At 50.4% G+C, this 27,973-nt stretch overlaps 1 protein-coding gene across 2 annotated transcripts; it reads right to left on the bottom strand.

Moving 5' to 3' along the window:
* Positions 1-1,667: 1,667 nt before the first annotated feature.
* On the bottom strand, positions 1,668-27,973 carry CETP (cholesteryl ester transfer protein). 2 transcript variants are annotated; one of them, XM_025369536.1, is made up of 16 exons: positions 27,732-27,973; positions 26,706-26,820; positions 20,289-20,423; positions 20,128-20,198; positions 19,808-19,895; positions 18,706-18,775; positions 18,417-18,477; positions 16,062-16,153; positions 14,125-14,304; positions 12,987-13,037; positions 9,902-10,066; positions 4,269-4,336; positions 3,839-3,872; positions 3,280-3,352; positions 2,102-2,187; positions 1,668-1,921 (listed from the first exon to the last, which is right to left on the bottom strand). In XM_025369536.1, the coding sequence occupies exons 1-16, from the start codon at positions 27,925-27,927 to the stop codon at positions 1,847-1,849; spliced, it is 1,560 nt and encodes a 519-aa protein (XP_025225321.1). In that variant the 5' UTR covers positions 27,928-27,973; the 3' UTR covers positions 1,668-1,846. The 2 variants fall into 2 exon arrangements, with proteins under 2 accessions (XP_025225321.1, XP_025225322.1); XM_025369537.1 differs by lacking the exon at positions 14,125-14,304 and having other exon boundaries at positions 27,732-27,900.

Below are 27,973 nucleotides of genomic sequence, written 5' to 3'. Positions count from 1 at the left end.
TTAGACCTCATCTCTTGCCCCTAGTTCTTTGCTTTCAGTGCCACACCAGCCCTCTTGACTGTTCTTGAATCCATCATGATTCTTTCTACCCCAGGGACCTTGCACTAGCCAGCATCTTGCTGTGCTTCCTCCCATCTCACTTAGCTAACATGGGAGAGGCATTTTCTTTACACACCCAGAGAAAATAGAACCTGGTACCTTCCAAGACTGAGACGGTTGGAAGAAACTTTTTGTATTGTAGCTTGAGGGTGGGAAGGAGAAGACACAATTTGAGCATAAGAAGGTGAGCTGGAGGCCGGGCATGGTGGTTCATGCCTGTAATCTCAGTATTAGAAATGCTGTTCCCCACTGCCTGCTACAAAGAAATAGCACTCAAACATAAATTTAATTGTCTCAGCAAGGCAATTTTTACTTTCTGCAGAAAGGGTGCTCCTCACAGATGGAACAATGGCGAGAGCACACTTGAACAAGGGAGGGGAAGGGGTTCTTATTCCTGACCCAGGTAGTCCCTACTGCTGTGTTGTTCCCCTGGTGGCTAGGGTTGGACTGCACAGTCTAAGCTAATTCCGATTGGCTATTTTAAAAAGAGCAGGGGTATGAGCCAGAGTGGTGAGGTGAGTAGTTTGGTGGGAAGAACTGTTAGGAAGAGGTAACTAAAGGTGTTCCCATAAGGGAACATCAGAGCAGGTGACCAGGGGTGACTCAGGTCAAAGCAGGTGACTGGGATGAGTCAGGATGGAGCAAGTGACCAGGGGAACAGATGTGAACTGCTGATAAGAACTGGTGGAAAAGGTTGTTTACTGAAATTAGAAGCAAGGGGGCAAAGAGAACCAGGAAGTTAAACTTTAACATGGAAAATCAAAGAATAAGAGAGCTGAACATACTGACTTACTGATTCTTTGAAGAGAAACTTGGGGTTCACTATATTTAACACTAGCACTGTGGTGAGGTTGAGGCAGGTGGATCACTAGAGGTCGGGAGTTTGAGACCAACCTGGCCAACATGGTGAAACCCCGTCTCTACTAAAAATACAAAAATTAGCTGGGTGTGGTGGTGCGTGTCTGTAATCCTAGATACTTGAGAGGCTGAGGCAGGAGAATTTCTTGAACTTGGGAGGTGGAGGTTGCAGTGAGCTGGGATTGTGCCACTGCATGCCAGCCTGGATCACAGAGAGACTCCATCTCAAAATAAAAAAAAAGTGGTGAGCTGGAAATAGGCTCAGGCTCATGAGCAGTTTATCTTCTGGAATAAAGTTTTTTGCCTTTTTAGAGGCTCTGTTTTCTTCCATTTCTACCAGAAACCAGACCTCTGAGGGCCCCTTCCCCTCCCGCCATCCTCAGGATCTGAAGCCCCTTTCCTCCCTCACTTCCTGTCCAGCACTGGAACCCTATGGGACACAGAGTGTGTGCCAGCTCCTGCAGGAAGCTGGTCAGACAAGGAGAGTGCTGGGTTAAAGGAGATAAATTTGGAAGATATCCAGGGACCTGATCAGAGAGGACCCTGAGTCCCAAGGAGAGAGGTTCAGATTTCTTCCTCCAGGCACCATGGAGCTTGGAGGGTTTGGGGGCAGCTGCCTTGGAAGGGCTGAAAGGAGGAGGACAGCGTTGGTGATACACATCCCTTCCCCCTCCCTCTACCCATCAGCCACAGAAGAAGGACTCTCCAGCTCTTGGATACAGCATTTTAATACCAGTGGGCCTTTAGGACAGGGAGGAGTTGGGAGCCAATCCCCATCTCTGTACTCCTAACCCAACTTCCACCACGCTGGAGGAGACACCAGGGTTCCAGCTGTGAGCCTGGTGCTTGCCTTCTGGTTCAAGCCCCATCCTGACGTCCTTGGAGACTTCTAGCTCAAGTTCTGGAGGAAATCCACCAGCAGGTGCTCAGGGAAGCCAAAGTCCATCTGCAGCAGCAGGAAGCCCTGGAGGGAGGGGCGGGAGGAGAGAGGGGCAGGCTGGGCTGACTCCCAGGCCACCAGGAGGGAGCCAAGCTGGTGAAGTCCCCTCTGCCTGTCTCCCCAACAGCCCCCAGTCACCCTGGGAATCCTATCTGGGCCTCCCTCCCCAGGAACAGGGACTGGTGAGGGGCGCTTTGTACTCACATCTCGAGTGATAATCTCAGGGTTGATGATGTCGAAGAGGCTCAGGCCTTTGCTGTTCATGAGGGCTGTAAACACTGCCTCAAGCCCTGGGGCAGGGGACAGAGCCCCAGTCAGCCCTTCTTGGGGAGCAAGGCTGGCCTGAGGCTCTGCCACCCTGGGCAATGGGAGATGCTGAGACCCCTTTGGACCAATATTCTGTAAACATGTGTTTCACTTTGACTTAGAAGAGTGGGCAAGTGCTTCTGAGGAGGAGGAAGAGCAGAGTTTTCGTGGTGGCAGGGCTTGCCACTCTGCTGCCAAAAAAAAATTCCCTGTATCCTGAATTTGAGCTCCCAACCCATTCACTATGGCCACATGACCTGCAGTTAGCTGAATCTACCTACCCTGCTAGGAAGGAAGCTTTCCCACACAGCTTCTCAAAGTGTTCTTTGCAACCACACAGAGCGGTCTCCTTGTAAGTAGTTGTAGGAACCATTTAATCTGCACCCCCTAGCTTTAGCTTCATGGTTCAGATGGGGGAAAATGAGGCCAAGAGATGCCAAGACACACCACTAGGATCATTCCAGTTTCCACGCCCTTCCTCTCCTACCTAAGCCATGTGGACAAGCAGATATTCAAAAGGAAGGCATAGTCAGCTCAGCATACTCTGTGGGGAACGGAGCAGAAAGCTCTCAGCAGAGCCTTGTCCAAATTATCCCCAGCACATGCGTGCTATGGTGTCTGAGAGTCTATCATTCGAGTAACCTCAGAGAGATAAATATTCTACCATTTCAAGGTCAAAAGGAAAATTGGGAGTCATCAAGTTCAACATTCTTGTTTTACAGAAAGGGGAAACTGAGGTTCAGGACTGGGCTAGAACTAGGTCTCAGCCTCCCAGCCCAGGGCTCTTTCTGCTATATCAGGTTGCTGTTCGGAGACCTGCATCCTGAAAGTGGGTTGAGCCATCCCACTGGGTGGCAGAGATAATATTCTGCAAGTAAACCAAGAACAGGGTTCTGTGCATCTGGCCGAGTCACTGGCGTGCAATGACACCAGCAGGGAGAAGGAAGGGGGCCCAGACTGCTAAGTATCAATGACTGGGAAGAGGGGCACCTGGAGCTCTGCCTGGGAAGGGCCCACAAGGTGAAATGGGAAACTGTCAGGCTCGGCACCCGGTTTCCCCTCCAGCCCACACTTACGAGACATGACCTCAGGGATGCCCACAGTGGTGATCATTGACTGCAGGAAGCTCTGGACGGACTCGGAGCTGCTCTGCCAATCAGAGGCCCATAGTGAGTGCTCCGTGGAGCATGGAAATGACCCACAGGGCAGATGCTGCACGGCCTGGATGAGCATTCATCCACATGCCCATCCGTGAAAACAATACATCCAACCCACTCCCTCTTCCTGCCCCAGACGGTGCCCCTCCTTTTAGTGGTCTTTCCTTCACCCTGGGGGGCCCCAGTATTGCTAGCCCATTCCACAGAGGGAAAATTGAGGTCCAGGGAGGGGCTGCTTGGCCAGTACTCTTCTGCCTAAACTCTAATCCATACCACCACGCTCTCATTTTTGCAAAACAAGGGCTCTCCCAAAAGACATGGCAGAGAGAAGAAGGGTCACAAGAGACACAGCATGGACCATCTGGTCCAGATTCTTTTGGTCCGGTTGCCTGATTTCCTTTAGGGCCCTCCACCTGCTTTCTTTAAGGCTGGAGGTCCCACAGGACTTATTTCCCCCAGTCTATCCAAGACCACCTACCTCAGTCAAGTTGGAAACAGTCTTTGGTGTAATCCTGAAATAAAAAAGAGATGAGAATTTGACCCACCATTGGGCCCCCTCCTGTAACATCTCCTGGGAAAGAAACTCTAAGAATAACAGCCAGTGCTTCTATCTCATAGCTCAGGCCCTTTGGGGCATCTCTTGAGATTTGCTATTCTCTTGAGATTTGCCAGGCCTTCACTCCGGCAGCGCTGTCCTCCTGCTAGGCCCTCCCTCCATTCCTCCTGGCGCCCCTTCTTCCCAAAGAAGATTCTATCTAGGTAGGGTCTTATCTCCCTGCAGTCAGGCCATATGCCCCAAGGGGAAGGGGCCACATTTCCCCACCAACACCCTGTGCTGTGCCTGACTCCAAGGGACCAGGGAGAGGTTTGCAGAGTCGACCAGCCCCTCTCTTCTCTGCGGCACATACTGGAAATCCAAGAGGCTTAAGAAGAGCTTTTTCTTAGAATAGGAGGCCTGGATGGTAGTCATGATATCCTGGGGAGAGAAACCAAATTTGCTGTGAGCCGGGGCTCTTCCTGAAGCAGAGAGCAACCCTTCTAGCTCAGGGCCCTTGATTCTTTCCACTGAGGGACCGGAGAGGCATGGGTGACACGGGAACCAGGCTTAGCTACTGCTCTTCTGAAAACTGAGGAAAGTTCCCCAGCACCTGTGGCTTTGGGGTTAGGACCTGAGAAGTCACTTTCTTTTCCTTTTTGTTTTGTTTTGTTTGTTTTTGAGACACAGTCTCGCTCTGTCGCCTAGGATGGAGGGCAGTGGCACGATCTCAACTCATTGCAACCTCCACATTCCAGGTTCAAGCGATTCTCCTGCCTCAGCCTCCCAAGTAGCTGGGATTACAGGTGTGTGCCACCATGCCTGGCTAATCTTTGTATTTTTAGTAGAGACGGGGTTTCACCATTTGGCCAGGCTGGTCTTGAACTCCTGACCTCAAGTGATCCACCCACCTCGGCCTCCCAAAGTGCTGGGATTACAGGCTTGAGCCACTGTGCCCGGCCCACGTGGGCACTTTCTCTCCTGGTTTCTGACTTATCCACATCACCAATAGTTTCTTCCTGTTTGGTGAGAAACAATCACAATCCTGGGCTTTCCTGCATACCTCACTCCCTCCACCTCCCAAGTGAAACCATCGTTAAAGCGAGGTGAGGCTTCCTCCACTGGCGGTGCTACTCCAAATGTGGTCCCTTAACCGGCATCGTTCTCACCACGCAGAAGGGAACGTGTGGGAAAGGCAGGTTCTCAGGCCCCACTACAGACCCATCAAACCTGAAACCCTAGGGGTGGGTCCAGAAGTCTGTGCAGTAACACCCTGCCAAAGTCTGAGGCCCATGATGCTAGAACACTTTAAATAGATGCTGGATTTTGAGTTATAAGTTGTATAAGCACCTCTGCTGACCACCCATTTTTATTTCATAGCACTGGGCACAATTAGTAGTTATATAGTCTTTTGTTTGTCTAGTTATTGTCCCTTTCTTCCCATTCGACTGTAAGTTTCATGAGATCAGGAACCATATGGTCCCGGCCCACAGTAAAACCTCAACAGATTGTTGAAAATGAATGAGGCCGGGCACGGTGGCTTATGCCTGTAATCCCAGCACTTTGGGAGGCCGAGGTGGGCAGATCATGAGGTCAGGAGATCAAGACCATCCTGGTCAACATGGTGAAACCCTGTATCTACCAAAAACACAAAAATTAGCTGGGTGTGGCGGCATGTGCCTGTAATCCCAGCTACTTGGGAGGCTGACACAGGAGAATCGCTGGAACCCAGGAGGTAGAGGTTGCCAGTGAGCCGAGTTCACGCCACTGCACTCCAGCCTGGTGACAGAGCTAGACTTCGTCTCAAAAAAAAAAAAAGAAAAAAAAAAAGGAAAGAAAGAAAATGAATGAATGAATGAATGAATGAATGAATGTGCTGGGGGTGCAGAAACTACTGGCTCAGGTCTGAATGTGATGTATGGCCTTGAACAAGTGTCCCATTGGTTCTAGGCCTCTGGAGCGCCCTCTGCAGTGAAGCGGTGGGCACAGCTGAGGCTTGGAGGCTGTTCCTGCTTTCTGTCACTTTAGCCAGGGCTCAGTTTGATGCCTCCCCAATCCCACAGTCCTTCACCAGCACCAGCCATGTCATCTCTTCCCTCCCCTAATCCCAAAGCCTCTGTGGCTTTTAATTTCTCCTTCTGGTCTTTAAACCTCCATGAGATAGTCTCAATGTACCTCCTAGCCTTCACCTCAAAACAACCCTTGTCCCTGGCCACACTGGGATTCCCCTCCGCTGGCTCTATTTGTGTTTTTCCCTGGGCCACGGCACCTTCCCATGGCTTTCTCCCTGCCCCTGAGATCCAGTCAAAACTCCCTTCTGGAAGCACTCCCTTCAACTCCAACACACACACACGTCCTAGTGAACACAGATTTCTAAAAATCCTTTCTGTACACAGCCAGACTCAAAAGCCAAAGGAGAGGTCTTCAGGAGGCAGGAACAAGGGCAGACTCCTAGGAAAGTTGGGGGAGGGGGAATGAAGTGCTTTGCAATGAAACAGGACATTCCAGGAAGGGGGGGATGAGTTTGGGTGAGTAGGGGGCTAACAGGTATTTGTTATAGTGGTAAAGACTAATTTCAGTCAGGCCCCTGAACCTTCCCCTAGGACCATCTGCACACTTCTTATAAAATCCAGTAGGCTAGGCACAGTGGCTCACACCTGTAATCCCAGCACTTTGGGAGGCCAGGCGGGTGGATCACGAGGTCAGGAGTTCGAGACCAGCCTGGCCAACATAGTGAGACCCCGTTTCTGCCAAAAATACAAAAATTTGCCAGGTGTGGTAGCACGTGCCTATAGTCCCAACTACTTGGGAGGCTGAGGCAGGAGAATTGCTTAAACCTGGGAAGTGGAGGTTGCAGTGAGCGGAGCACTCCAGCCTGGGTGACAGAGTGAGACTCTGTCTCAAGAAAAAAAAAAAAAAATTCCAGTTTTAGCCAAAGAACCCGGCTAAGTCAATTTGGCAAGAACCCCCTATTCTCGATATGTGATCACCCTTGAAATCTGATCAGATTTCTCTACCTCCACCTCCCCCTAGATGTTGTCTGATCACCCTGTCTTCAGCTGGAATCCTGTTAGGTTGGTTTTAGCCAGAATCCCCCTTAGCTCTGATGTTTTCTCTTAGTAATTTTCCATCCCTGATCCCATCCTGCTCTGTGGTTATAAATTCTCACTTGCTCATGTTTGAAGTTGAGGCCAAGCTCTTCCACTACTGTAAGCCCTGCCGTAGTGGTTCCTATACCTGTCATGAGAGTCCCAAATGGTCTCTCTTACCATGCTTTAACATGAATAATTTTTTCTTTTTCGTTTCTTTTTTTTTTTTTTCTTTGAGACGGATCCTTGCTCTGTCGCCCAGGCTGGAGTGCAGTGGCATGATCTTGGCTCACTGCAACCTCCGCCTCCCAGGTTCAAGCGATTCCTCTACCTCAGCCTTCCAAGTAGCTGGGACTAGAGGTGTGCACCACCACGCCCGGTTAATTTTTGTATTTTTAGTAGAGACGGAATTTCACCATATTGGCCAGGCTGGTCTTGAACTCCTGACCATGTGATCCACCCACCTCGGCCTCCCAAAGTGCTGGGATTACAGGCGTGAGCCACCGTGCCTGGCCGAATAATTCTTTTTTAACAAATGCTCAATGTTTCAGATTCTTAACAACAAAAAAATAAGTAAATAAAATGATACATATACATCCACATGAGAAAGCCAAAAGGAATAAAACAGAAAAACAAAAGGAAAATAATACAAAAATTAAAGAGATATTTAAAAGGCTAAAGAAACTGGGCATAGTGGCTCATGCCTGTAATCCCAACATTTTGGGAGGCCAAGGTGGGTGGATCACTTGAGCCCAGGGATTTGAGACCAGCTTGGGCAACGTGGCAAAACCCTGTCTCTACAAAAAAAAAATACGTGGAGGTACACATCTCTAGTCGGGAAGCTGAGGTGGGAGGATCACCTGAGCTAGGGAGATCAAGGCTAGAGTGAGTACTGCTGCACTCCAGCCTGGGCAGAAACAAACAAACAACAACAAAAAACAACGGCTAAATACAATGTGCTATCATGGATCAGATCTTGGAAAAGAAAAAGGATATCAGTGGAAAAACTGGGGAGATTCAAATAAAGTTTAGAGTTTGGTTAACAGTCGTGCACCAATGTTGATCTCTCCGCTATGACAATGTAGCGTGGTTATGTAGGATGTGAACAAAGGGGTAGTGGGTGGGGGGTATATGGGAACACTCTCTATTTTGCAACTTTTATGCAAATCTAAAGTTACTCCAAAATAAAAAGTTTATTTAAAAATAATAAAGCACCAGAAGGAAATGCGCCCAGTAACCACATCGAAGGCCCCTGGAGAAGGGGGTTATGGTGACAGTGGTTTCCTTCTTTCTATTTTTCTATATTTTCCACAATGTGCTTGCATTGTTCTTGTCTTTAATTCTTAATGTATTAAGAAATATTGACCAGGCACAGTGGCTCATGCCTGTAATCCCAGCACTTTGGGAGGCTGAGGCAGGTCAATCACTGGAGGTCAGGAGTTTGAGACTGGCCTGGCCAACACGGTGAAACCCTGCCTCTACTAAAAATTAGCTGGGTGTGGTGACATGCGCCTGTAGTCCCAGCTAGCTACTGCGGAGGCTGAGGCATGAGAATCGCTTGAACCGGGAAGGTGGAGGTTGCAGTGAGCCGAGACTGCACCACTGCACTCCAGCCTGAGAGTCTGTCAAAAAAAAAAAAAAAAAAAAAAAATTGAAGATATTCTAAGAGGCCTTAAAGATAATGCTGATCCGTAATTCCTTATTTGCAATGATAAAATCAAACAGGATTTGAAAACTACAAGTTTTTTCTTAAGTTTGTTGGCAAAACCTGGCCATTGTCTAGGAAGCTATCTGTGGTATTGCTTCATATGAGGAGAAATGCCAATTGAGGCCTTTGAGGAGAATTGATTGTGTGGTGCCACCCCACACCCAATTGTGGTGTTCTGTAATATATCCAGTGTCTATACACTATACTACTTTTACAAATTCACAGAAGTTCTGAATTTGGAAACCCATGTGGCCCTAATGGATGGAGGGTTGTGGACTTGGGTAACAAACACCATTGTCCACTGCTCAGCTTAAGAAGGAAAATATTGGCCGGGTGCCGTGGCTCACGCCTGTAATCCCAGCACTTTGGGAGGCCGAGGTGGGCAGATCACTTGAAACCAGGAGTTTCAGACCAGCTGGGCCCACATAGCGAAACCCTGTCTCTACTAAAAATACAAAAAATTATCCGGGCATGGTAGCACATGCCCGTAATCCCAGCTACCTGGGAGGCTGAGGCATGAGAATCGCTGGAACCTGGGAGGCAGAGGTTGTAGTGAGCCGAGATTGTGCCACTTCACTCCAGCCTGGGCAACAGAGTGAGACTCTATCTCAAATAAATAAATAAATAAATAAATAAATAAATAAATAAATAATAAATAAATAAATAAAAATAAGAATGAAAGAAAATATGCTTGGCATGGTGGCTTATGCGTATAACCCCAGCAACTTAGGAGGCTGAGGCAGGAGAATCGCTTGAGGCCGGGAGTTTGAGAATAGCCTGGACAACATAACAAGACCCTGCCTCTAAGGAATTTTTTCTTTTTTTTTAATTAGCTGGGTGTGGTGGTGTTTGCCTGTGGTCCCAGCTGCTCAGGAGAGCTGAGGTGGGAGGGTCACTTGAGCCCAGGATTCGAGGGTGCAGTGAGCTATGATTGTGTCACTACACTCCAGCCTGAGTGACAGAATGAGACCCTGTCTCTAAAAAAATAAAAACAAGAAAAGAGAGAAAATATGACCTAAGCTGTGGAAGCCACGTGTGCACCCCCCATTACTTGCATGATGTGATTTTGATTGTTAAGGGGCCATGTGCAAGAGACAACCAGTGCCGGCAGAGGTGGTGAGAAGGATCTGGAGGCTTCAGAGGTCCCCAGGCCCCTGCCCATCTGTGAGTCAGGTTCCCCCACCACCACTCTCCCTGCACCCGCCTCACCTCTTCAAATGTGTAAGCTACAGAATGTTGCTGGTCTGGGCGTGGAAAGAGGAATTTCACCATCACTGAAGAATTGACCACGACTCCCTTGTTTTGGCAGGAGATCTTGGGCATCTTGAGGCAGTGGACGGTGACTTGGGCCTGGCTGGGGAAGCCGCCGACAACCTGTGAAAGACAGGGGTCCCATGGCCAGGATGGGGGCCCATCAGGGCAGCAGCAGTCCTTGCCCTCAGAAATGGGAAGGACAAAGCTGGCTTGGGGCCCCAGGGCTGGGGAAAGGAAGCAGCCTGGGGTAGTACCCGGGCCCCAGGCCGTGCAAATTAGGACTCTCATCCTCTCTGGGCTTCAGTTTCTCATCTGTGTGCTAGTGAGGCTATTCCTACCCTGAACTCCTCTCTCAGGATGTGCTGAGGATGCCTTCACTTAGCCTTCCCAGCCTCACTTTCCTCATCTGTAAAATGGGGATAATCATAGATCCTACCTCATAGAGTTGTCCTGAGGATGAAATGAGATAATCTGTGGAAAGATCTTAGAACAGGACACGCTGCATGGTAACCCTCCGAGGGAAGCTGCTGTAGCAGCTGGGCTAGGGGTGGGGATAGAGCAGAGAGTGCAGGAACTGTGGGCTGTATCTGCAGGAGCCCAGCATTTTCCAGGGCATCCCAGAACAGAAGGTAAGACTGCATCTGAGGAATATTTAAAGGAGAGACACACCAGGCTGTGACACAAGGGGATCTGACCTAGTCAGTGAGGTGGGAGAGGCCATCCCTGAGGAGGCAGGAGGAGGAGCAGATGGGATGGGGGAGTGCAAACCATTCTGGCAGAGGGGACAGTGGACAAGAGCCCTGTGGAAGGAGCCTGGCCAAGATAAGGAATGCGCAGGCAGGGGCTGGGGAGTGTGGCCTGAGGACCTTCAATTACAGCCTGTGGGACTGGGCTCAAGGAGACCACATGCCCCAAGAAACCACCGAACCACTGGATACACAAGAAAAGGTTTCATTAAATACATAGCTGAGCTCAAAAGAAAGAAAGGGGCGGCAGGGTGCAGGGGCTCACACCTGTAATCCCAGCACTTTGGGAGGCTGAGGCAGGAGGATCATTTGAGGTCTGGAGGTCAAGACCAGCCTGGCCAACATGGTGAAACCCCGTCTCTACTAAAAATACAAAAAAATGAGCCAGGCATGGTGGTGTGCACCTGTAATCCCAGCTACTCGGGAGGCTGAGGCATGAGAATTGCTTGAACCCAGGAGGTGTAGGTTGCAGTGAGCTGAGATTGTGCCACTGCACTCCAGCCTGGGGAAAAAGAGCGAGACTCTGTCTCAAAAATAAATAAAATAAAATAAGATAAAATGAAAATCTCAGTCGGTAAGTAAACAAATAAGACACAGCTGTAAAAAGAATTAATGAACTAAAAAGATACTTGAAGAAATCATCCAGAATTTAGCATAGAGATAAAAGAGATGGAAAACATGACAGAGCAAGTAAGAGACACGGAAAATGGAATGAGATGGCCCTGTGTGTGTCTCACGGAAATTTGAGGAGGTAGAAATGGAGAAAATAGGGATGGGGCAATCATGGAAAAGAAAGTGATGAAGAAATTTCCAGAGCTGATGGGCCAGGTGCTGTGGCTCACGCCTGTAATTTCAGTGCTGAGACAGGAGAATCGCTTGAATCCAGGAGGTGGAGGTTGCAATGAGCTGAGATTGTGCCACTGCACTGCAGCCTGGGCTACAGAGCAAGACTCTATCTCAAAAAAAAAAAAAAAAAAGAAAGAAAGAGAAGAAATTTCCAGAGCTGATGAAAGACGTCGTCAACTCTTAAACTGAACAGTTACACTGGGTAGGATACAACTAGATGGAGAGGTAGACAAGATGAGAAAATGCAGGATCCTGGAGGCCATGGCAGAGCACTTAGCCTGTATCCTACACCAGCTTTAAGCAGGCAGGTGAATGATCAGTTTTATTTCTTGAAAAGATTTTTCTGGCTGCTGTGGGGAACAGATTGTAGGAGGGTATCAGGACACAGGGAGACCCACTGGGAGCTACAGATGGGTCCCCACTAGAGATAATGGTAGCCTGGCCTGGGGAGGAGGTAGAGACAGAGAGAACTGAAAAGACTAGAAATAGGACATCAAAGGAACAGGACTCAGACAAGAGGCTGAGGGAGAAGACCCAATCAGGGGCCTGCCCAATATTGTGAGTTGCGTATGTGCAGGGAGAGAGACATCACAGAGCCAGGGAAGGCTGGACGGTCTGAGTTCAGAAGGGAAGACGGGCCATCCTCTGTTAGAACAGGAGAAGGGCCACAGGAAGGCGCAGGTGTGGGTGAGTGGGTAGGACTGGGAGCGGAGACATGCGGGGGAAGTTCTGTTGGTGGCTGTGCTCAGCTCTTGGGAAGTAGGTTGTGTGAAGAGAGGGAAGTGGAAGGTAGACAGGAGGGGGCAGCTGGAGATTTGAGGAAGGCAGGGAAGGCCTGAAGAAGTCATTGCAGTGGGTGGGGGAGTGAGGCAACCAGAAAGCTGAGCGAGGCTTATTCAGAAAGCATGAGGTCCATTTGAGGTAGGAGATCATGGGTTCTTAGTGGAACCCTGCATTGAGGAGTGGGATTATGAACATCATTGCCACTGGGCATAGCAAGAAGAGGCTGCGACCCGCAAGGAGCTTGCCTGAAGTCAGCTTTGGGATCAGGAGTAATCAAGTCACTTATTGCTGGGGCCCTCTGAGCCCGGAGTTGATCTTGAGGTTCCAGCCCCCTACAAGTCCCTATGCTTGGGTAATAGAGCAGAGAATGGAGCATTATCTTTGGGGGAAATAGAGCTGGGCTCAAACCCAGGCTTGCCATTCACTAAGTTTTCCTGTGTGTAAAATGGGGATGGTCTGACTGCCCCACTCATAGCGTCGGTGTGAGCACTGAAGGAAGTCACACTCACTAAGCGCTTCGCTCCATGCCAAACACCCTACAAAGAGCTGTGTTCGCTGTTGTAATTGTTGTCATTGGTGTTGTCATTGGCTGTGTGGGGGCTCTTGAAGCCAGAGCAGGATTGGGGTACACGAGATAAACCCCACACAGGGGCAGGGGCAGTTACCTCCTGGAAGATTTCCTGGTTGGTGTTGAAGCCCCAGGTCTCCAGCACTGCCTGAAAAGAGATGGGGAAGTTGGCGGGTAGATGGTGTAAAGGCCACTCCTCAGAAGAAAACTTCGCTGGGACCAAGTGCAGTTTCAAGGACTGGACCCCTCCTCAGATGCAACTCCCAACCTCCCAGACAACATGTGAGATGCTCCGGGTGGGGTGTGGGGCAGGGAACCCCTGTCCCGGCTGGAGGCCTGGGTTCTGCTCCCCACTGTGCCCCACGCAGGCTGCGTGACCTTGCGCAGGACTCTTCCCCTCTGTGGGTCTCAGTTTCCTCTTGAGTTCAATGACAAGCATGCCCTGGAAACTACCTAAGCATTTCTAGTACAGTATAGGTGAAGAGTACAGGCTTTGGGGCCACCTCTTACAGGCTGTGTGATCTTCAGTAAGTCACCTACCTTCTCTGAGCTTTGTGGTTTTTTGTTTGCAAAACAGAGGTAACAGTACTTATCTCACAGGATGAGTACAACAAGACAAAGTGTAGCAAATATGACTGTGCAATAAATGTAAGACTAATATCATCTTATATTTAATGCACAGTTACTACCTGCCAAGTTATATCTACACCTAAATCTATTGATCACTCTATCTATCTGTCTCTCTGGCAACACATCGTTGACTCCAATAAATGCTGAACTTCATTAATTTTTTTGAGATGGAGTCCTACTCTGTCACCCACACTAGAGTACAGTGGTGCCAATACAGTTCACTGCAGCCTCAACCTCCTGGGCTCAAGTGATCCTCCCACCTCAGCCTCCTGAGTAGTTGGGACTATAGGTATGCACCACTGTGCACAGCTGATTTTTAAATGTATTTTTATTTTTGTAGAGTCAGGGGTCTCCCTATATTGCCCAGACTGGTCTTGAACTCCTGGCCTCCAGGGACCCTCCTGTCTCAGCCTCCCAAAGGTTTGGGATTACAGGCGTGAGCCACTGCACCCAGTCTGGACTTCACTGCCATTGCTCCAGCTTAGGTGGTCCCTAGTTCTTTTGCCCACCCCCGAGTTTCCGAGTTTCCTCCCTCCTCCCCATGCGTGTGCATACACACACATACCACATGCCATCTGGATTGCCTAGCAGCCCCATCCACTCACCTTGAACTCGTCTCCCATCAGGCTGAGCGTGAGGCGGCCATCTTGGAAAGCTACCTTGGCCAGGGAGTGGAAGACTTGCTCGGAGAACCAGAAGTACAGCATGCGGGAGTCCCCCAGCAGTGTGGGCGAGAAGGTGGGGAGCGGGAGGTCCTCCGAGACATTCTTATAGATGAAATAACCCTGGAGGAAGCCAGGATGCTGGCTGGACCCCGTGTGTCCCTACTGGGCTCAGGTCCAGCTTCAGGGAGATTGGGAGGAGCACAGAGTGGGACCTGGGTGTGTGGGGAGGGGTGTGGCACTTTTTCATGCTCTTTTTTCCCAAGTCTGTCTGTCTGGGTAGGTAGAGCCCTTCTAGAAGGCTGGTTCAGAGCATGGCACTTTGAGTCCAAGACTTGGGCTGAAACCCAGCTCTGCTCTGTACTGCAGAGGACAGGGCAGGGCCCTGACCTCACTCAGCGTCCGTGTCCTCATCTCCAATGAGCTAGGCTGTGTAAACGTGGATGAGTGCCCAGCCATGTGAGCAATCTAATTATCTTTTTTCCCAATCTACTTCCAGGAGAATCTTGGAGTCCTCTTGGACTTAATCACCTGTCTGTCCTGAGTTCTATAGTCCAGAACAGTGGGTAGCAGATTTTTTCTATAAAGAACCAGACAGTAAATATTTTAGGCTTTGCAGCGTAAGTGGTCTCCGTTGCAATCATCTGCTCTGCCACTGTAATGCAAAAGCAACCACGGGCAATACGCATGCCAGTGGGCATGGCTCCATTCCAATACAGTGGAGCCCCAGAGTGTAAAGTGCCCAGAGTGCAGATGGGGAAACTGAGGAAAGAGCTGCACCCAGTTTCCCCCAGTGGGGCTTTCACTCATTCAACAAATACTTCTGGAGTGCCCACTATGTCTCAAACACCGTGGGAAGTGAACCAGACAGATGTGGTTCCCGCCTTCACAGGGTTATATTCAAGTAACGACATTGGTCAGGACAGCTGGTGACCATGGACCTCCAGCTCCCACCCCGCCCCAGCTGACCACCGGCCCTGCCCCTGCAGAGGGCAGTCCATTGACCATCAGCTCCTGGAGGCCAAAATCAGGAAAACAAGCTGCTGCCCAGTCCCCCGCCCCTCTAGATCATCCAGCCCACAGGTTGTGAACAGGCTTCAGGAGTGTCCATGAACCTCCAAAATGATCCTTCTGTTCAGTTTTCCGGGGAGAGGCTCTGTTACAAGGATGGCTAGGTCTGCCCTAAAATCTTCTCCCATCTCTCCCTCCATTCTGTACCACTTAATTTTTAGCTGGTCTCAATATTTAGCTGAAATAAATTCCTCAGCTTTCCTTGCAGCTAGGGTGGGGTCCTGCGATCAAGTTCAGGCCAATGGGCTGTGAGCAGAGTGGGTGTGGTGGTCAGGCCAGCCAGCCAGGACCCTGGGATGAGGCCGCACCTGGGGCTAGCTGAGAACCCAGTAGAAGGGGCCTGCGTGCCTGACACCCTGCAGCCTCCAGATCCCCCGGGACTGCACATGTTCAGACCGCAACAGAGGGAAATAAATGTCTATTGTGTTTAAGCAGCTATTATTTTGGATTTCTTTGTTACAGCAGTAGAACCTATATCCTAAGTAATAGAGGGTCCAAAGCTTTTGTCAGTACCCCCGGAGGGGCCACAATCCACTGCTGTAGAGGATGACAGAAGCCAAATAAGTCCTCTAGGAAGAAGCTGGTGCTTTGCTGGGATCCTTGTAGTGGGGAGCCCTGGTGCCTGCAGAGAGGGCTCGGGGGCACGTCGCTGTGGCCTGCCCGCCTCGCAGCATCAGGAATGCGGAGGAGCGCCCCAGGACTCTTGGCTGCCATAAGGTTGAAGCTGGGGGACGGGGTTGTCAGACCGCAGGAAAGGACCAACTCCCCTGGGGAAGTTGGGCCCTGCCCCACCCTCCCACAACTCCTACCTTGTGATGGGACTCCAGGTAGGAGGCTGTAATGATGGGATCACCTGTCAGGGAAATGTCCACCCCGATGTCTCCATCTGAAAGGATACTGGCTGCAGGAGGAAAAGATCAAGGCAGGGCCTTAGGATGGGGGAACCACCCTGAGTCACCGCTCCCCTGCATCCACACAGCTGCCCAAGCCTCCAGCCTCAGTGTTCCCCTCTGTAAAGTGGGACCTGGGTGTGCGGGGAGGGGTGTGGCACTTTTTCATGTTCTTTCTTCCCAAGTCTGTCTGTCTGGGTAGGTAGAGCCCTTCTAGAAGGCTGGTTCAGAGCATGGCACTTTGAGTCCAAGACTTGGGCTGAAACCCAGCTCTGCTCTGTACTGCAGAGGACAGGGCAGGGCCCTGACCTCACTCAGCGTCCGTGTCCTCGTCTCCAATGAGCTAGGCTGTGTAAACGTGGATGAGTGCCCAGCCATGTGAGCAATCTAATTATCTTTTTTCCCAATCTACTTCCAGGAGAATCTTGGAGTCCTCTTGGACTTAATCACCTGTCTGTCCTGAGTTCTATAGTCCAGAACAGTGGGTAGCAGATTTTTTCTATAAAGAACCAGACAGTAAATATTTTAGGCTTTGCAGCGTAAGTGGTCTCCGTTGCAATCATCTGCTCTGCCACTGTAATGCAAAAGCAACCACGGACAATACGCATGCCAGTGGGCATGGCTCCATTCCAATACAATTGTATTCGCAAAAGTAGGCAGCCAGACACATTTGGCCCACTAGCTGGAGTTTCCAACCCCTGGTGCAGAACCAGTGTGAGGGACGGAGCACAGATGGGAGCATAAGTCCCCCTCCCTTCCTCCTCCCTCAAACCTGCATCAAGAGCCATGTCCCCATGAAACAGCCCCTCCGACCTCCCAGCCCCCTCTGAATTCTGTGGCTGCCTGGGTCAGTCCAGGGACTCCTACCTCACTTTCCCTTCCTGTTAGCTTTGCCCACCCGCATTCCCATTGATGGCACAGCTACCGGCATAGGGATCCCAGAGAGACAGGCAAGGTTCCAGTCTAGGTGTATGCACCCATAGGAGTAGAGGGAGGGGAGGGGAGGGGAGGGGAGGAAGGGATTGGCCACTCAAGGAGACAGAACTGTGCTCAGCCCTTCCTGCATTGCTCATCTGTGCCTTGGCAGGAGCCTAGGATGCCTGCCACAGGCCTGGGGCTGCCTGGAGCCTCCCCACCTGATACCCCACAGTGGCCCAGAGGACCCCCTCACCTGGAGTTCCACTGTTCCCTCACTGCCTCTGTTTACTGAGCACCTACTGTGTGCCAGGGTATAAGGAGCAGGCCAGCCACCTCCCTCTCCACAGGTGAGGTGCACAGTGGGAGGCCTTACAGCACAGCACAATAGCTGGGAGCGGGGGCTTAAGAGTTGTTGGAGGGCCAAGGTTCAAATTCTGCTTCCACTTCCTAGTGGGGGGAAGGGGGTCCTCTCATCTCCAGAAATTTCTATGTCCTCCTCAGTGGAATGGGGGTTAGCGGTACCTCCCTCGCCGGGTGGTTGTGAGGATTTCATAGCTAATGTAAATGTTTGGTATGCAGTAGTCCTGGGCATGACGGAGCGTCTACTGTGTGCAGGGTACCATTCAGGGCATTGATCAGCAAATGATGGCTATAACTCGTATTATGATTGGCACAGGACAGTGCTTCTCACTTCTCAGACCACCTTCTTCTCTTGTCTGGCGTCCCTCTCCATGACCAGGGGCGTCCCCACGGGACAGAGGATGAAACTGGGTCCTGAGTAGTTCCTTCTACACTGCACAGCCTGGTGGGAGGGCTCCCTTAACCCGAGGCCTGATGGGAGGGGAGGGAAGGGTCCCAGAAGGGCGGGGAGTTCCTAATCTCCACACTGCTTTCTTCCTCCTTATCTTTCATCAGATGTTTTCTCTACTTGAAATGTTGGTGACTGCAAGGTTCAGGGTGTTGGGTGATGATAATAGCAGTCATAATAATAAGGGTTCAGAATGAGCCAGGTATGAGGTACAAGGCACTATCTTATTTTACATACATTTTTTTCCCACGCAATTCTCACAGCCACCTTGTGGGGTAGATGCTATTATTGCCCCATTTTTATCAATGAAGAGACTGAGATTCAGAGAGATTAAGTGACTTGCCCAATGTCACACAGCTTGTGAGGCTGCAGCCCAAAGGGGCAGAGATTTGCCAAAGCCTGCCCGTAACTAATCATCAAGTGTCAGAGCCAGACAGCCCATGGGACCTAGACAGGAGGAGTGATGGTCCCAAGGCCATGTAGTGCAGCAGATGGCTTTCTGGCTCCCACCGCTGTCTTCTGAGGCATGCAGACAGAAACACACTCACCAGCCCTTGTCTGGACAAAATCGGCCATGATGTTGGAGATGACGTTGATCTCTTTGCAGATCTGGGGCAGACAGAGCAGGTGCTTTCCAGGGAGGAAAGGAGGCCAGAGGAGGGGCAAGGCAGTGCCTCCTTCCAGCTGCGTGTTGGTGGCAGTGCTGGGAACTGGCACAGGGGACTGGCCACATGGGGAAGGTGGGAGTGGCACGTTCTCAGGGAAGGGCAGGGAGGAAAGGGCTCCAGCCTCCCGGGCATGGCCCTGGACCACAGGGAGTCAGCCAGCCCCACTCACCTGTCCCTTCAGGACCAGCTTCAGGGTGAAGGAGATGAAGTTTGTGAACAGCTGCTTGATCCACCCGGGCCTGAGGGCAGCAAGCACCACAATAAGCCCCTGACCAGTCCTGTGCATCCATGGAGCGCCTACTGTGTACCAGGCACCATTCAGGGCTCTGCTGGCCCTGACTCGTGTAGCTCAGGAAGTAAGAATTATCACCCCCATTTTGCAGCTGAGAACACAGAGCCTCAGACCCAAGAATTAACTGTGGCACCATCCCAGAATTCCTCACGAGGGGCCCAGCTCCTGTGACGCTCACACCTGTCTCATACACGAGAACGTGTCTGGAGTCCAGATTCACACATGTGTCCATCTGCTCCAGAGGCAGAAAATGGCCTGAATAGAGGGTTCCTCTCCAGACCCTACCTACCAGTTCCCTTCTGCCTTCCAGGTTTGGCATTGGTTACATGACTAGGGTGTCTCCAAACCTCGTTATCTTCCTCTGTGCAATGGGGTTACCCACAGATCCTTGACAGACGGTGTTGGCCAAGACAAAAAGCCCCACCCTGGGAAGCAGGAGAGTAAAATGTCTAGGAACTCAGCTTCTGGGGTCAGAGAATGCTGGGTTCAAATCCTACTCCCATCACTCAGTGGCGAGCTGTGTGTCCTCAGCAAGTTACTTAGCTTGGCTGGAGTTTTATCTGTGAGTTAGTGTGGTCCTTGGGATGCAGGATGCACTCTGTAGATACGAGCTTTCCCTTTCTAACCTCTCTGTGACTCAGTTTACCCATATGTAAAAAGGGAATGATAACTGAATCTCTATCCTAGGGTTGGTTTTAAGGACAAAATCAATTAATTCATGAAAAGGGCTTGGAACAGTGCTTTGCACACAGCAAGTTCTTAGTAGCTGTTAGTTACTAGCTGTTGGTTATTGTTTTTTCCAGCCTTTGAGGGTGTATTGATGGGAAGGAGTAGGAAGTGACCCCACTGAAGGTATTGCTACCCCCAGGTCTGGCCACCCACAAGCGTGCCCTGTGTGGGGTTGAGCCTGGAGGGGGCCGTGGACATGCTCACAGGATGGGCACGAGCAGGAATGGGGGCCACAGGGTGGTGTACTTACTCTCGCTCCCCTTGGAGATGCAGGAGCAGCTTATGGAAAGACAGGTAGCAGTCAGGGGCATCAGTCCTCACTCTACCAGAGTCACAGGCTGCAGGGAGACCCGACACGACCTTAGGGCAGCCTCCACTATTGGATAGTATCCACATGCTGCCCAGGCCAGCCAAGAGCTTGGCCAGCTCTTGGCTCCCCAGCCCTGCAAACTTCCCAGGCCAGGCTTCCTTTGGTGGCCCCAGAACCCTCCACCTGCATAACCTCCCGCTCTGCTGAGGACAAGCCCTGGAGTCCGGCTCCCACTTCCCCAGAGGATGCTATACACATACTTAGTTGTGTGTTGATCTGGAGGTCAATGGCAGAGTCGATCTCGAAGTCAACGGACCGATCAATGCCCAGCCTGGAAAGAGCCAAGGACCCAGGACTCTCATTCAGCTCTCCAGCCCAGAGAGGGCCAGGGCATAAGGCATCAGCTGACAGGAATGCTTACCCCCAGGCAGTGGTGTAGCCATACTTCAGGGTCCCCTTGAAGACCACAGACACGTTCTGAATGGAGACATCAATGGACTTGGCTTCCACCAGCTCCACCCGGCTGCTGGCGATGGACAAGTGGCTGATTTGGATGCTGGGAAGGAACGGTAGTGAGGAAGGACGTTGGGGGTCATCCAGGGAGCCCAAGGAGCGAGCCTCCAATTTTGCCTTGGTGAGGGTGGAAGATAGAATTATGGCCCCCAAACTGTCCGCCTCCTAATCCACAGAACCTGCAAATATGTTACCCAACATGTCAAACCCTGGGTACTGCACTCAACTCATGTTACCCATATGCAAATATGGTCAAGTTAAGGACCTTGGGGGTAGGTGTGGAGATGATCCTAGATTTTCTGGGTTGTCCCAATGTAATCACAGGCTGCTGAAAAGTGGAAGAGGAGGCAGAAGAGGAGAGGTGGGGGAGGGGTGACCAGGGAAGAATGCCCAGAGAGAGTCAACCCTGTTGGACTGAAGATGGAGGGAACCATGCTCACGGGGAAATTTATATATAGAAATGCCTGTCTTTAGAAAAGAGAAAGATCTCAAGTCAATAATCAAACTTTCCACCTTAAGGAACTTGAAAAATAAGGACACACTAAGCCCAAAGCTAGTAGAAGGAAGGAAGTAATCAGGATCTTAGTGCCTACGAACGAAATAATAGAAGAACAACAACAATCAGTGAAAACAATTGTTGGTTTTTCCCAAAGATCAACAAAATCAATAAACCTTTAGCTAGACTGGCAAGAAAAAAAAAGAAGACTGAAATTACTAAAAATAGAAATAAAAGCAACGCTATAATTACCAATCTTACATAAATAAAAGGAATTATAAGAGAATACTATGAACAATTGTATGCCAACAAATGAGATAAATTAGATGAAATGAAATGGACAAATTCTTAGAAACGTAAATGGTATGTGAGGAAGGGTGAAAATTGATTCGGAAGAGTATGGATACACCAGCAGAAGTCAAGTTAGATCAAAAATAGATTGGCAGGCCAGCGTGGTGGCTCACACCTGTAATCCTATCACTTTGGGAGGCTGAGGAGGGCAGATCACCTGAGGTCAGGAGTTCATGACCAGCCTGGCCAACATGGTGAAATCTCGTCACCACAAAAATACAAAAAAATTAAACAGGCATGATGTGGGTGTCTGTAGTCCCAGCTACCCAGGAGGCTGAGGCAGGAGAATAGCTTGAACCCAGGAGGCAGAGGTTGCAGTGAGCTGAGATCGCGCCATTACGCTCCAGCCTAGACGACAGAGTCTTACTCTGTCGCCAAAAAAAACAAAAAAATAGACAAAACGTTGCATGTCTACATCAAAACATCTCATGTACCCCATAAATATATACGCCTACTATGTACTCACAAAAATTAAAAATATATTTTTTTAAATAGATTGGCAAAGACTTACAGTATAGGAAACAACCAGATTGCTCCAAATTCTTCTTCTTTTTTTTTTTTTAGTTTGTTCTTTTTTTTGTTTTGTTTTTTGAGACAGGGTGGCTCTCTGTTGCCCAGGCCAGAGTGCAGTTGTGTAATCACAGCTCACTGCAGCCTCGAATTCCAATGAGCCTCCTGCCTCAGCCTCTGGAATAGCTGGGACCACAGGCAGGCACCAACAGTGCCTGGCCAATTTTCGTATTTTTGGTGCAGATGGGGGTCTCACTATGTTGAACAGACTCCACATTCTTCTAAATGCTCTAATGTAGAATTAGACCGTACTACAATCTCCAATCCTCTTTCAGTTCTACAGAAATTTAAACCTCATGCCAATTTTTTTTTTTTTTTTTTTTTTTTTGAGACTGAGTCTGACTCTGTTGCTCAGGCTGGAGTGCAGTGGCATGATCTTGGCTCACTGCAGTCTCTGCCTCCTGGGTTCAAGTGATTCTCCTACCTCAGCCTCCCTAGAAGCTGAAATTACAGGCTCCCGCCACCACGCCCAGCTAATGTTTGTACTTTTAGTAGAGACGGGGGTTTCACCATGTTGCCAGGCTGATCTTGAACTCTTGACCTCAGGTGATTGCCCCACCTCAGCCTCCCAAAGCGCTGGGGTTACAGGTGTGAGCCACCATGCCCAGCCTTTTTTTTTTTTGAGACAGAGTTTTGCTCTTGTCGCCCAGGCTGGAGTGCAATGGGCAATCTCGGCTCACTGCAGTCTCCACCTCCTGGGTTCAGTGATTCTCCTGCCTCAGCCTCCTGAGTAGCTGGGATTACAAGCATGCACCACCACACCAGCTAATTTTGTATTTTTAGTAGAGATAGGGTTTCACCATGTTGGCCAGGCTGGTCTTGAACTCCTGACCTCAGGTGATCTGCCCGCCTTGGCCTCCCAAAGTGCTGGGATTACAGGTGTGAGCCACTGTGCCAGGGGTGGAGTCTCTTCTGGTAATAGCTGCATAAGCTCCTAACACACTAACCTCCTTTGATGACTAAATTCTTGACCTCTGCACAGAATACAATAAACACTACCTGAGGCATTAGAGAGTAAGTGAAAATAGTCAGACTAGGCCAGGCACAGTGGCTCATGCCTGTAATCCCAGCACTTTGGGAGGCTGAGGCAGGTGGATCATCTGAGGTCAGGAATTCGAGACCAGACTGGCCAGCATGGTGAAATCCCATCTGTACTAAAAATGAAAAAAAAAAAAAAATTAGTGGGGCATGGTGGCATATGCCTGTGGTCCCAGCTGCTCGGGAGGTTGAGACAGGAGAATCGCTTGAACCCAGGAGGCGGAGGTTGCAGTGAGTCATGATCGTGCCACTGCACTCCAGCCTGGGTGACAAGTGCAAAACTCTGTCTTAAAAACAAACAAACAAAAAAACCCACAAACAACCCACAAACAAACAAACAGAAAAACCCAGCTGGACTGCAGGGGAGATGCCGGGTGGAGGAAGAGAACAGCACAAGGTGCGTTTCCCCATTTTCACAGATTCTAGCACGAAGGTGGGCTCCAGCTGGCACTGTGAGAAAAGATAGTGGGAAAGGGCCCTTTCAAGGTCTTGAACTCTGGTAGATCATAGTTTTTCTGGCCTAGAGAACCAGAGGACAGGTTTGGGACAATCACAGCTGCTGGAAAGCAGGGGGGAATACCATAAATGAGAAAGTCAGAGCAGGGAGCCCCCCTCGTCCGAAATAAAAGGAGATGGAGGGAAGCCAAGGAATGGGGGAAGCCTCTAGAAGCTGGAGAAGGCGAGGGAATTAATTCTTCTCTATAGCCCCCAGAAGGAATCTGGTTCTGCTAACATCTTGATCTTGGCTCAGGGAGCGCCATGGTGGACTTCTAGCCATTTTAACTGTAAAATGATAAACTTGTGTCATTTTAAGCCACTAAACTTGGAGTGATTTTTTACAGCAGAAAATAGGAAACTGATACAGAGGGCTTCCCAGAGGAGGTGACACCGGATGGAGGGTGGGAGTTTGGAAGATAGTAGGAGGCTCAGCTTGGAGGAGGCCTCAGCCAGGCCCCAGGGGCAGAGGTGGAGCTGCACAGTGGGAGAAGTGTTGGACCTGGGGTCTTAATGTAGGTCCAGCAGAGGATCTGTGCCGCCGGGGACTTGGTCAGAGGTGGGGCTCAGTGAAGGCCCTTAGGAAGCAAGCATCAGAGAGGAGAGACTGCAGGCAGGGAGGCCAGTGGGCCACATTCACTTTCAAACCCCTCTACCCTTGCTGAACTCTCCCCAGGGCCCGGCTTGAGCACATGAAATATGACACAATAGAAGCGGCCATCACGTTCTGAACACATGCTGTGTGGCAGGTACTGTGCTGAGAGTTTACACACATTTCCTCATTTAATCCTCACAGCTACCCACGAGGTGGTCACTATTGCTGTACCCAGTGAACTGAGACAGAAATGACTCAGACAGCTTATGTGGCTTCAGAAAACCTCAGCAGAAGGGAATTTGATCCTGGGTCCATCCCACTCCAAATCCCATATTATAAGCCACTATGACACACTGCGCCTAGCAAGGAGAATCCACGTATATCTGGCTTTTCCCGTCTGTTCTGTTCTATCTTATTCTATTCCCTTTAGAGAGAATAGTGTGGAGAATTCTCATTTTAGCCATGATCCAGCTTCATCTAATGTTAATCATGGCCAATCATATTTATGGCCAATCATATTTTTTTCTACCCCACCCATATATATTTGGGATAACAGTTATATATTAATGACTGTGACATCTAGTCTATGGCAGTCTGGTCTTACTGAATTATTGCTAATTTATTAAGGGTGCTATCTCTTTAACTTCTCAAGACGCTTTTGCCATGTCTGACCTCTTGCAACATAGGCATAGGGTAGCATTATCCTCTTTTATTTCTTAGCAACAGAGTCTTGCTCTCTCACCCAGGCTGGAATGCAGTGACGCAATCATAGCTCACTGCAGCCTTGACCTCCCAGGCTCAAGTGATCCTCCTACCTTGGCCTCCTGAGTAGCTGGGACTGCAGGCACGCACCATCACACCCAGCTAATTTTTAAATTTTTCATAGAGACAGGTGGTCTTGAACCCTGGTTGAAGTAATCCTTCTGCCTCGGCCTCCCAAAGTGCTGGGATCACAGGCGTGAACCACTGGACCTTGCCCATTATTCTCCTTTTCAGAAGCCTAAACTGAAGCCCAAGGTCGCACAGAGGGCGTGGCTGCGCAAGACCTGGGACGCCCCACAGCACCCCCTAGCAGCAGTAGTTTTCCTGCAAAAGGCGAAGCGGCATCCCTGCACCGCCGGCGCCCCCTGGTGGCTCACAAACATTTAGCAAGACTCCAGGCCCAATGCGCGCGGGTAGCAGAGACCACCACTGGGGAGCATGTTTAGCGGGGCTGGGGAGGAGGAGGAGATTGACTTTAAGACAAAGACAAGGTCCCTGAACAATGTCTGCCCCACCCTTGGGGCCTCAGACCGACACACAGACGGGGACCCAGGCTCCAGGGCAGCCTGAGGTGCCAGGAAGGTGGCTGAGTTCCTGAGACTGAGCTGAGTTTGCACATGAGCTCCGCCAGGCTGCGAAACCTCTATCAGCTCCTGTTTCCGTATTTGTTAAGCAGGGCCATCCGGGCGATGGCATTATCTTCTTTTACAGAAGAGGCTAAATAAAATATATGATAAAGATTAAGATAGGCCGGGCGCCGTGGCTCACGCCTGCAATCCCAGGACTTTGGGAGGCCGAGGCGGGCGGATCACTTGAGGTCAGGAGTTCATAATCAGGTCGACATGGTGAAACCCCGTCCCGACTAAAAATACAAAAATTAGCCGGGCGTGGTGGCGGGCGCCTGTAATCCCAACTACTAGGGAGGCTGAGGCAGGAGAATATCTTGAACCCGGGAGGTGGAGGTTGCAGTGAGCTGAGATCGCGCTACTGCACTCCATCCTGGGTGACAGAGAGAGACTCCATCTCAATCAATCAATCAATCAATCAATCAAGATTAAGATAGATAAAGAGCTGGGCAGGGCCACCCGGGCGATGGCATTATCCTCTTTTACAGAAGAGGCTAAATAAAATATATGATAAAGATTAAGATAGGCCAGGCACCATGGCTCACGCCTATAATCCCAGCACTTCTGGAGACTGAGGTGGGTGGATCACTTGAGGTCAGGAGTTGGAGACCAGTCTGGCCAACATGGTGAAACCCCATCTCTACTAAAAATACAAAAATTACCTGGATGTGGTGGCGTGTGCCTGTAATTCCAGCTACTCTGGAGGCTGAGGCATGAAAATTGCTTGAACCCGGAGACGGAGGTTGCAACGGGCTGAGACTGTGCCACTGCACTCCAGCCTAAGTGACAGAGGGAGACTCTGTCTCAAAAAATGAAAAAAAAAGAAAGAACAAATGTATGATAAGGGTGACGATAAAATTAGATATTGTTTGTAAAAGCACCTGGCCCACAACCAACCCTTGGCTGTTAACCATCATCCCAAATAAAGTCAAGATACTCATTTTAGGCCTGGGGGGAGGAATTGGTTGAGGCCAAGAGTTCAAGACCAACCTGGCCACCATTGCAAGACCTCTGTCTCTAAGAAAACAACATTTATAATTTTTTTCTAAAAAATACCTATTTTGCTGAGATCTCTCTACCCTACCCTCGTATTCACCCCCAAATAAGACCTCCATCGTCCCAGGGCAGTGGGAAAGGACCCTGTGAAGCCTGACTCTTAGAGGGGCTGTTAGAGAGGTTGATACACTCCAATAAATCCCCCAGGTCACCAGGGGATGGAGCGTGGGGGTAGGGGAGGTGTCAGGCTCTGGTTCCAGATCAAGGGAAAAGACCTGAGTTCCCCCCCACCCTCCCCTCGCCCACTGACCTTCCTCCCTGTGGGCTGGGGGAAAGCCCCAGGCTGTTCCTCCCTCCTCCCTACCCCAGCCTGGTCACACTCGAGGCCCAACTCACTTGTGCAACCCATACTTGACTTGGCCAAGGAGCATCATGGCCTTCTCGCCTGTGATATTTGGGTAGTTGGCTCGCTGGAAGGCAGACTGGATCACCTTGGCAGTCTCTTGGTTCACTAGAGGGGAGGGCAGTGGCTGAGGGGCTGCAGGCCCGTGCCAAACCCCCTGCTCCCACCCCCAAGCGGCCTTGGCCATGACTCAGCCTCTCTGGGATGAGGCTCCCCAGCAGGCCTTAAAGCTGAGGGGTTGGACTGGGCCTCCCTCTCAGTTTAAGGTCGATGGCAATTCCAGGGGACACAGAGAGCTCTGACCCTGACCCCAGCTAGAGATCCTGATCATACCCTAGTCTCTGGATGCTGACACATGGGAACCCCATGATCCTAGTCAAATGGCAGCCCTGAGCCCAGCCACACACTAACCTTAGCCTCACCCAGACGATGCTGTGACACTCTCTGTAGTCCTGGGGGTCTATAATCCTGGCTCTTGAACTTGGCGATATTCTAGTTTAGAAATTGTATCATTTAGCCTCCCTATACCCTTATTGTATTGAGCAAGAGGCTGAGGCCCAGAGAGGGCAGGGGAGCTGGCCAAAGTCACACAACAATCAGTGACAGAGCCTCTGTCACCTGAGCTCATGGCAACCCCTGACTCTGGCCATAGAGTGACTCCCAACACCAAATATACACCAACCTCCTAATCTTTACCGCCTGACTCAACCCCCTAACCTGGCTCAGATCTGAACCTTAACTCGAACCCCAGTGATTCTGGGTCTCAGACAAACAGAAATCCCTACACCTGGCTATTTGCAACCGAGCTAGGACCTTCTCACCAAAGAACTTGACCTTGAAGGTGAGGTCAGGAGAGGGTGAGGACAGCTCCACTCAGCCCATTCCCTCCCAGGGCACTCCTCTCTCTGGGCTAGTATGGCAGCCAGCTTCAGAGCTGGCTTCAGACCAGGGAGGCTCCTGGCATAGTGGGTGTCCGTGAAAAGACCCCTGGCAGGGCAGACAGATGCACTGATACTTACACACCAGGAGGGCAGGCTTGGTGATGCGGCACACAATGCCTGCCTTGTGTGAGGTACCTTTGGAGCAGGCGTGGACATTGCCCAGCAGGGCCAGGGTCAGGACGGTGGCAGCCAGCATGGTTATCAGGCAGTCGTGCATGAGTGACCCGAGCCGTTCAGCCTGGAGCCTGTATATATATGTCCTCCCAGCCCCCATGGAACATGAGGCTCTTCCGGGCAGCGGGGTCTTCCTGGCCCCAGAG

This window comes from Theropithecus gelada, chromosome 20, assembly GCF_003255815.1.
Source record: "Theropithecus gelada isolate Dixy chromosome 20, Tgel_1.0, whole genome shotgun sequence".
Classification (NCBI taxonomy): Eukaryota; Metazoa; Chordata; class Mammalia; order Primates; family Cercopithecidae; genus Theropithecus; species Theropithecus gelada.
Note: the sequence above shows the minus strand (reverse complement) of the source record. Positions and strands in the feature narration are given on the sequence as shown.

Excerpts from the sequence above, each read along its gene's own strand:
- CETP (XM_025369536.1), bottom strand. The coding sequence starts at position 27,927 with ATGGGGGCTGGGAGGACATATATATACAGGCTCCAGGCTGAACGGCTC. Across the intron at positions 4,337-9,901 it reads TAGCTTACACATTTGAAGAG|GATATCATGACTACCATCCA; the intron begins GTGAGGCGGGTG and ends TTCTCTCCCCAG. Across the intron at positions 1,922-2,101 it reads CTGAGATTATCACTCGAGAT|GGCTTCCTGCTGCTGCAGAT; the intron begins GTGAGTACAAAG and ends CCCTCCCTCCAG.